Source organism: Ascidiella aspersa, chromosome 2 (genome assembly GCF_963924565.1).
Source record: "Ascidiella aspersa chromosome 2, kaAscAspe10.2, whole genome shotgun sequence".
NCBI lineage: Eukaryota > Metazoa > Chordata > Ascidiacea > Phlebobranchia > Ascidiidae > Ascidiella > Ascidiella aspersa.
The window spans coordinates 18,866,302-18,875,727 of record NC_139448.1 but is presented as its reverse complement, the minus strand read 5'-3'; the positions used below and the strand labels follow the sequence as shown (position 1 = coordinate 18,875,727).

General features: G+C 35.3%; 1 protein-coding gene across 2 annotated transcripts; it reads right to left on the bottom strand.

Annotated features, from left to right (window-relative positions):
* Positions 1-1,594: 1,594 nt before the first annotated feature.
* Positions 1,595-8,576, bottom strand: LOC146164193 (uncharacterized). Of its 2 annotated transcripts, none has more exons than XR_014494520.1 (3): positions 6,899-8,576; positions 6,316-6,434; positions 1,595-1,933 (listed from the first exon to the last, which is right to left on the bottom strand). XR_014494520.1 is itself a non-coding variant. In XM_083381529.1 (3 exons), exons 1-3 carry the CDS (start codon positions 7,032-7,034, stop codon positions 1,730-1,732), a joined length of 459 nt encoding a protein of 152 aa, XP_083237655.1. In that variant the 5' UTR covers positions 7,035-7,293; the 3' UTR covers positions 1,595-1,729. The 2 variants fall into 2 exon arrangements, 1 of the variants encoding a protein (XP_083237655.1); XM_083381529.1 differs by having other exon boundaries at positions 6,899-7,293.
* Between the last annotated feature and the right edge of the window lie 850 nt (positions 8,577-9,426).

The window sequence follows — 9,426 nt, the reverse complement described above, 5'->3', positions numbered from 1 at the left end:
GCCTTAAACTGTCCTTCACTCGGTTAGATACGTTGCCTTTTTATTAATTCTTGGTTACCACATATCATAAGTGACTTAGTTAAAATTAATGTATCTTAAGCAACGTTGTTAATAAATGAGTCTCAATTAATTGTCTTTGCCTGATGAATCAACCTCACTCCTTCAAGATAGATGAGTCTAATTACAAATCCACACAGTTTTTGTTGGCTGGTATGGGCAAGCCGGCAAGCCTGCCGGCAAGCAACACAACCGCTCACTGTATTAACTAGACAAGACTGGTTTGGTTGATATAAGCTTTCGCATATATAAGTTGAAGGTTTGCATGAACAACAAAAGGGGCGATACGGAAAAGCGGAAATGATTCAGAACCCGTAGCCTTTCTGGCTGGCGGGAACTGTTACAGCAACGCTTTCACACAGGTGAAATACTTCTATCTATAACGGAATTATGTGTCAACGCTATTTGTCATATGTGAACAGACCATAGAACTGTTTCGCAAGGGACTGTAATACAAAAAGTTTTCAAATAAGGCGTGCACGATTTTTACAATTAGTCAAAAATTACATTTTTGATAAATAGACAACTGAATAAACGTTTAGGATGTTTTTCAATAAGGCATGCACGATTTTACAATTCGTCAATCATTTGAAAAGCTCAATAAAAACATCTTTAATGACCGCTGTCGCTACACATCCAAGCCACGTTTTTGGTGAATTAAATTGTGACGTCATACTGTTGCGTTGTGTTAATGAGAATTATGTTTTTACAGCTTGCTGCGGCTGCGATGTCACTGTGGGCAGTACGGTTACGGTTTTTAAAACTGTTCATGATTGCTTCGCTCATATAAAGTAATACTTTATAGGTTTGACATTTTCTGTGGAGATATCGACCACGATGGGTATTATACCCTAAAAAACGAGGCAGCGTGTGACGTAGCTAGGACCCTAGCCACTTCCTTAACGGGTCGCGTTGCATGTGTAGACAGAATTAGGCAATTACAGAGCTCAACGCCCCCACACTTTTACAATGCTCGCTTAATTCTGGTGGGTGAACAGAACACGATGGCTGTTGGAACGCGGCATTAGATACGATAAGAACCGGGTGCCGAAAAATTTCTTTAACCCGAAGCGAACCTCAACCGCAAAGTCGATTCCCTGGTTTATGCTGACAAGATTTCTTAAAACGGGCTGAGTAATATTGGAAAGTTAAACAAGAAGTTAAGCCAAAAGTTAATGAAACGAGAATTGACACTGGACATCCCAAAAAAACTAAATACAATATGAACGTAAGATCCGCATACAAGTAGTCGTAGACCGCGGATTGGTCAACGCTCTTAATATTTATTAATTGAAGGTTTTGCCAAGGCATTTTTTACGCCTCGTGGACTTTTCTTCAATTGCATATTGAGATTTTGCCCAAGAAATAGAAGGTTTTTTTTAAGCAACCGTTTTTATGAAGTCATTTTCAACCACCCGAAATTTAAATTCTCGAAACACCACTGGATTTCTTTCTGGTTATTTTTGTGCGATGAGACAAATAAATGAAAATGTATGAAGTTTGATGAAACAAATTTTCATAAATGTCACAAAAATCCTTGTTGTTTCAGTGCTTTTGTATTTTATAACAACCACAATAAGAAACCCGGAGGTACAATAAAAATACCAAGACCTGTCCTAACATGAATTTAGTTAGTGTCTCCTGGAAAACATTTGGAAGCGGTCACGGTCAATCATCTCCGGTTTCGACCATACGGCATCGGCTTCCGTTGTTGGACCTTATCAGTTATGTACATGTTTCGCTGGGCGATTGTAGCTAGTTTAGAGACAGAGTTTGGAAAACGTTTCAACAAATTGTTTGCTTTAGTCGCTCTGTTAACTTTTCCAACACCAGCTCCTTTTTGGTCTGTTTTTTCTTTACTCTTGACTTTACTCTCCTAAAAACAAAAATCAGAAGTCAACTCAAATGTGTATAAAACATACTATGGTTTTATAGATTTTTCTGTTTATTGTTTCCTTTTAGGTCTTATTGTGTGTTTCCGTTTAAAACACATTGTAAATATTTTTGTTTTTAAATTACTAAACGAAAAGCTAGCAATATTGAAATGTATATATTAAAGTGAAACATGGCAGGCAAGACGATATTGGCGAGGCTCTTTCGTTGCCTAGGCCAGGGTGGTCCAAACACATGCTGACTATTTTCTGTGGCTGGCAGCACAATGAACAATTACACAATATACATGACTATTGAAGGGACCATTTAGAGTTAAAAATAGCCTATAAGTGATTAAATTATAAGTTTTATTGATATTTTTCGCAACCACGCAAAACATGTACTGTTTATCGAAGATTCCCAGCATAACTAAAATGCAATTTTACCGCTATGTAGCGAAGGGATATTTTGAGGCATATATCGGTAACCTCTAAAACAGGGGTCGGCAACCCCTGGCACGCGAGATGAAATTGCATGGCACGCCAAATGATTTAACGCGCACGTTATATCACCTTAAGAAAGTGCAGACATTACATCACTACCACATAATTATCATTATTATTATTACATTACTAACACTAGCGTTAACTAAATGGTTGCACACATTGCCAGTTCGTGTCACAAATAAGTGTCTTCTGTTGTATCTAATATTATTGTTGTATTTAATATCATTTTTTGTAGGCGGTATACTTGTTTTTTCCAACTAGTTTTTTACCACTTGCTTCATTGTGACGTAACATAGAGTTAATGGTCTATTTTGGACTTATCGTACGCACAATGCTACAAGTGTGTCCAACTGTTTAAAAGTAGGCTACAACTTGTTTAAGTCTTAAACTTTAAGTTCAGTTGTACTTGAAAAACTTCAATAGAACCACGTATAACACATATGATATCAAAAAGACAGCAGGAAATTTCTCGTTACATTAAAGTTTTCGTTATTTGTTAAGTTGCATACTTTTGTCATAATTACATTTTGGGTTCATTTTAATTTTTGAAGGCCACCGGTCAGCAAAAATTGTTTTAAAATTTTACCGCTCCGTAAGCTAAAAAGGTTGAGAACCACTTGTCTACATTAAAAGTAAGAACGTGTGTTTTTGTGCGACTGAGAAACCACACCCCATCCGTCAGAAATCAGTGCAGTTCTAAGCAAAAAGGTCTACGACAATCAGTGCATTCAAAGGATCAAAAAGTCCAACTTTTAGACGTTGAGGTCTTGGACAATGCACTAATTTGCATTAACAAATGTGCATAAGAAGATTAAGTTTAACAATACTTGACCCAACCAAACCCAAACGCTAACCAGCGCCCTAACCCAAATAATGTGCGATAATTTAACAATTATAACGCTTCAGGCCGCAATACCTCAATTTGTGACGTAATTATCTTAAATACAATGGACGAGAAACCATCTTATGCCCATCCGAGTTTGGGCTTTTTTCCCAAGCATTTAAAGAATATTAAAATAACGCACATTATTTGGGTTAGCGTTAGGGTTTAGGTGGGTCAAGTGTTATTAATCTATAGCAGCCACTTCGTCATATTGTGTTTACACAGAGAATTTTTGTTTTAATCGATGTGTCGTAACGGAAAATGTTCAGTAAAATCTATGGCCTAAATTCTTTGCAACCCTTTTCAATGTTTGCGTTCTTCTTGCAGCCAATGTGCAAACGATAAACGGAAAGTTTTCGGTAAAATTCCGTCACGTAGATTTCTTGCAACCACATTCTTAATGTTTGCGATATCCTTGCAACGAATTTGCAAAAATTCAAATTTCTGACACCAATTTTTATGCGTCAAGGCATTTACATCCGTTTTAGCATATGTTTTCAAAACACCGCGGTCTGAACAGAAATCAGTTTCCCCGGTCGTGTGATTTCAAACGGTTGTCATTTAACTGAAGTCAGAAGCTGTTTCGCAATCGCGTTTTGACGTAAAATTGTATGTTTCGCGTCAGAAATAAGTGTGAAAAAGGCTTGAGTTGTTAAGTATTATAAGAATTAATGACGTAAATCTTTCTTTGTTCGCAGAAATTTTCTTAACTGATTCTCGTCTATAAATAGCGTGTTCAATCAATATAAAATGGGCTTTTTACGGCTTTTACTCAGACAGCAAACTCGAGTGCTTTTGTGACTGAACCAGTATCAACCAGAATCACCCAGTACTGCCTAGTGCAGAGAGAAAATACTGAGACAGCAAAATTGACTGTTCATGTATCTGAACTAAAGGAAAAAATTGGACCTGTCTGGCCTCACGAAGACAGGCCATCTCAAATCTTGTAGGAGTGTGGTCGATTCATCTTGGCAATTATATAAATGATGACTCATTAACCAGACCCACCCTCTACAAATCCTATCTCATATTTTTTGTTATCTTTTCAGAACTTTTAATGAATATTTTTAATTTATCTACACGGGAGTTTACCTGAAGGTCCAAATCAGTGCATTGCCAGGACCTCAAGGTCTAAAAGTCTAGACTTTTCTGCCATTGCATGCCCTGATTGTCGTAGACCTTTTTGCTTAAAAATGCACTAATTTCTAACGGATCGGGTGGAAACCAACAAAAAGCAAAACTGATAGTTAACAGGTATCGGCTTAAAAGCATCGAAGTATATTTAAAAAAAGATACGTAAACTAGATGTCAGATCACAGCAGGGCTGCTGAGTCGGACTCGCGACTCGAGTAAGACCAGGTGAAACTACCCGAGTCCAACGTGTGCGCATGCACAGTACCAAATTTCGAAACTGATAAGGCAGCAAACTGTAAATTGTTAAGGTGGAATAGCATATGCTTGTGGCATATTTTCCATGACCCTTTGAGTGGATTGCGGAATATCCACCTTAATTTAGTTACGTAAATTGGTAAAATACAGAGGCTGAGACGCGATAAAACCTCATATTCGGCCCGAGTCAGACTCAGGATGTTTTTAACCAATTCCGCAGCCCTGATTGCCAGTGCGAAACCAAACATAGAAAAATGTTTGGCATGCTAGTTGTCAATATTTTGACATTATTCATAAACTGGCACACTGCGTACGAAAGGTTGCCGACCCCTGCTCTAAAAGGATCTCTATAATTAAGTAAACTTTTGATATAATTATTAAATTTGGGTGATATTTACTAAAAATTATGATGTAGTGTTTCCAAAACAAACAAATTTCCTAATTTAAAACTTGAAAATTCAACATAGGTTTTATTTTAAGTGAAATAAAAATTTATTTGTTTGCATCAATTTTGCTGCATAAAAAGTAAAGGTTGTTTTTGGTTAACTTTGGGTTGCTGATTTGGAAAATGTTTTTTTGTTTTATTAGTACAATTTTTTTTTAAGTAGCATGCAGTATTATACATAGATAGATAGATATGTGATTTATTTGGAATATCAAAATATAAATAAATTGAAAGTGGTTGAAATCAAAACGTTTAGCAATATTTGACATTCCCAGGAGACAGCAAAAGACAGTAAGGTTCATCCAGTCAGCTGTCTCCTGGTTTGATACACAATTAGTTTTATGTTACTATGCTTCTGTGTGAAAAGCAATACAAATTTATAACAGCACAAATGTATCTGGATGACATCACTGAAATAATATTGTATTTGTATATAAAAAGATTTCTCTTTTTTTGGCTTTTGAAAATGTTCACCCTCTCTCATAGGACACCAACAGTGATTGATGAAAATGTTATATGCAGTCGTAATAGATAACAGAGAGCACACAAAGCACATTGTAACATAATAAGAGTTATACACTTCAGCAGTGGCGTATCGAGGGGGGGGGGGGGGGGTGGGGGTTCGGACCTATTAACAACATTTAGCGTGATCCCATACATGGATCTACCAATATCAATCACAAATATTTCACGGTCTTGTTTTCGATTTAATCCTGAAGTTAATGATTGCACACTAAGCGGTATTATTTATGATGTTATCACAATCGCTATTTTATGACGTCATATCCGTCACTATTTTATGACGTCATTAACGTCAGACGAAAAAGCGGGGAATTCCCCAAGTTGAAAATTCGGGACCCCCCCCCTTTTCAAATTTCTAGATACGCCCCTGCACTTCAGTCAATGTTTAGTCTTGTATTTGAAAAATCTCTACCCTCTCAATCATCAAAATAATAAGTTGATGCCAGAAAGTAGGTAGCCTACAATGTAAAACAGCAAAGGTGCTCCCTTGAGTGTGTTACAACCGGCTTATAAACTAAGAAAAATATATTTATACTACAAATTTAAATTCCTTTAAAATCAAACATACCGTTTTGAACAACCTTCATGTATGTTTTACCCTTAATAATTTATTTTAATGTAAAAGCATTTTGTTGACTAACCTTAAATTTTTGATCACATTGTAGAAACTTTGAAAACTCTTTTTGACACAATTCATTTTTGTAATCACTCTTTTTCACACAGTCAAAAAACATTGCCAGTTCATCTTGACAGACAATACCTAAAAAAGAATAGCAAATCTTTGAGTAAAAAACCTAAGACAGTCGGACCTTTGTTTTATAAAAAAGGTTGGTTTGGGAATTATGCTGAATATCTGAAATGAAGTACAATCATCTTTCCAATGTAGCACAAGTACAATCATCTTTCCAATGTAGCACTGTGTTCCCTCAAACAGATTTATAATCAATATATTATCAAGACTGTTGGATTGGTTTAAAGGTTCAATTGAATTGACTATTATTTTGGTAACTACTTAATGCGTTTAGGAAAATATAGATCATTTTTGCTTCACTCTTGAGTGATTCCGATCATTGGATTTTAGTATTATTGATAACCACATTGGTTCAGAATTTTTTTCCTGGGCAGCAGGGTTTCTGGTTTAACTTGGTGAAATGTTTCATTATATTTTAGAATAAAACAAATTTTTAACAATTCTTAAATACCATAACAGCAAAACATATTTACTTGATTTCACTCCTTTTTTTCCTGGCATAAACTTTTCAGTGAGATATAAGGGATGCTGTACTTTTAGTAATGGCCCAGATTTGGTGGACGTATAATAGGCCAATTTAGCATTTATGTCACCTATTTTCCTTGCCATAGCGTAACACCTGCAAAAACAGACACAACTTTGCAAAATAAATCAAAATAAGACGCATGCTTGGGCTAGAAGCAGGATATCGGAATAACATTGTAAGTAAAACTATATAAAACACAACCAGAGATAATTAAGCACACAAATTCAGAAAAACATCAAAGGACTGAAATTCTACTAACATTTCTTTCACGATAAAGCCTAACTTCAAACCTTTTTCACATGATAACTGCATAGCGATCACATACTGCATTGCATAACTGCCGTAAGTAGTCATGTTTATAATGCAAAACGTTCTTCAATCTTTTTTAAAATTTTTTCATCAAGTAATTTGTAAAATTCATCATTGTTATCAGAATCTGCAACATCATAGATTTCTTCATTTTGCAGCTCACCCTCATCATCAGGATGGAGAGTTTCACATTGTTTAAGAACACCAGTAAGCATGGATAGGTGCTGGTGAAACTTAACTGCATCTAACCTAGGACTTAAGTGTATTGATGATAAACCATGTTGCGCCGCTGATTTCATATAATATTTCATATTGCTCTTGGCATCAGTATCTCCAGGGTTAAACAGCTCAGCTGATGCAGCAGCCGGTGCTGCCATACCAACATTTCCGATGTGAAAGTAAGAAAATTGTAAATAGAAAAAACATTGGGCAACAAAATTTGACACAACAACTCCATTAATAACTGGACTTAATTTTGGCTCGCATGAAAGCGAGCAATTTATAGCACTTTCAAATTGCAGAGATATTGACTTGTAAAGTTTTTCAAAGTGTGTATACAAGTGTGGCTTAAAACACATTGCTTCACAATCTGAATATTCCTTAAAGTACTCAACCAAAGCTCTCTCCATACTTTCGATCACAACCTTGTGGTTATTTTTTGAGTATGCATCAATCCCGGCAAGGTAGAATTTATAAAATTTTGCAGCTTCCAGATCCTTAAAATCATCCTCTGTATTGTTTGGTAATGATTTGTAGTATTCAATATTTTCAAGATTACCTTCACCATTAGGATTGGCTTGAAAATAAGTGTACATAGCTTGACATGCTTGTTTCATTCGATCAGTTTTGAAATATGCAAACTGTAAAAAGTTATATGGTAAACGGTTTTCAAATTCTTCTAACACTTTAGAAGAAACCTTATTGTCTTCGTCAGCCAAACGATATGGGTGTTGCTCTCTACATAATTTAATGCAATTTGCTTGGACAACAAGATTGCCCATTGCAAATAATTCTGGGTGTTTGGAGAAAGAAATTGTTGGCAATTCAACTTCTATTGAAGTATTTACACATTTGGCATGACATGCAATTTTTACATGTTGCATCATTCTATATGTAACAAGTGACTTTTCTATAAGCTTTATACTGGTGTGATAGTCCTCTTTAAAATAATAATCTTTAGCAAGGCCCCACATTTCATCCAGAGGAACAACAGCATCACTTGGAACAATAGGTTGCAGTTGTTCAGCAGGTAATACTTTAAGACACAAGACAAATATAACAACAATATACATTATATTTGATCAGATAATTTCCTAAATTCTATTTATAAAATTAAAAAAACACAGTAGACAATAATAAAACCAAGCATGCAGAGGAACAAAATGGTATATAGTATGAGGTTAATAAAAAAATGTCCAAATTTTTACTTTATATTACTTGTTTGTTAAATAGTACATGGGCATGGAAACCATCCTGACAAAATCTTGCTACCCCATGCTGCAACAGGACTCAAAACCAAAACGTGCACATTGTGCACTTGTGATATGTACGCAAACCGAATTGTGCACATTGTGCGCACAATGTGCACTTGCGATATGTGACGATTAAGTGCACATTGTGCACTATCGCTCAATGTGCAACTTACAATGTATCAGTGAACGTTATACAGAAAAATAAATAACTTCATATTAAACGATTTTTCCGATGATGTTTTTGTATGGAAAAGATCAAGTAATACATGTTATCTTTCGTGCCATTCTTTTTATTATGATATATTTTTTATTTGAGTTCCACTTTTATGGATTTCCGATTATATGGAGTGGATTTATTATGCATGTTATTTTTCGATCGATTCTTTTTATAATTCTTTTTTTTTAATTGAGTCCCAATTGTATGGATTTTCGATTATATGGGTTAAATTTACAAATAAGTTAACAACTGGAAGTAACTAAACCTGCAAATTTAGCCTTAAAACCCGTAAAAGTATTTTTAAACGTTCATAATTTTTAACTACTCTGCTTATGTGGGCATGGTTATGACGTCATTGGGTATCGGATTGTGATACTTTTTGTTCACGATATTGGTTATCGGAAAAAATGTCACGTTTTGGCACCCCAACCCAATTGCATGTTAATAGGACATTTTAAACGTAAGGCAACACTTCTT

Excerpts from the sequence above, each read along its gene's own strand:
- LOC146164193 (XM_083381529.1), bottom strand. The coding sequence starts at position 7,034 with ATGGCAAGGAAAATAGGTGACATAAATGCTAAATTGGCCTATTATACG. Across the intron at positions 6,435-6,898 it reads AAAAAAAGGAGTGAAATCAA|GTATTGTCTGTCAAGATGAA; the intron begins GTAAATATGTTT and ends ATTCTTTTTTAG. Across the intron at positions 1,934-6,315 it reads AATGTGATCAAAAATTTAAG|GAGAGTAAAGTCAAGAGTAA; the intron begins GTTAGTCAACAA and ends TTTTGTTTTTAG.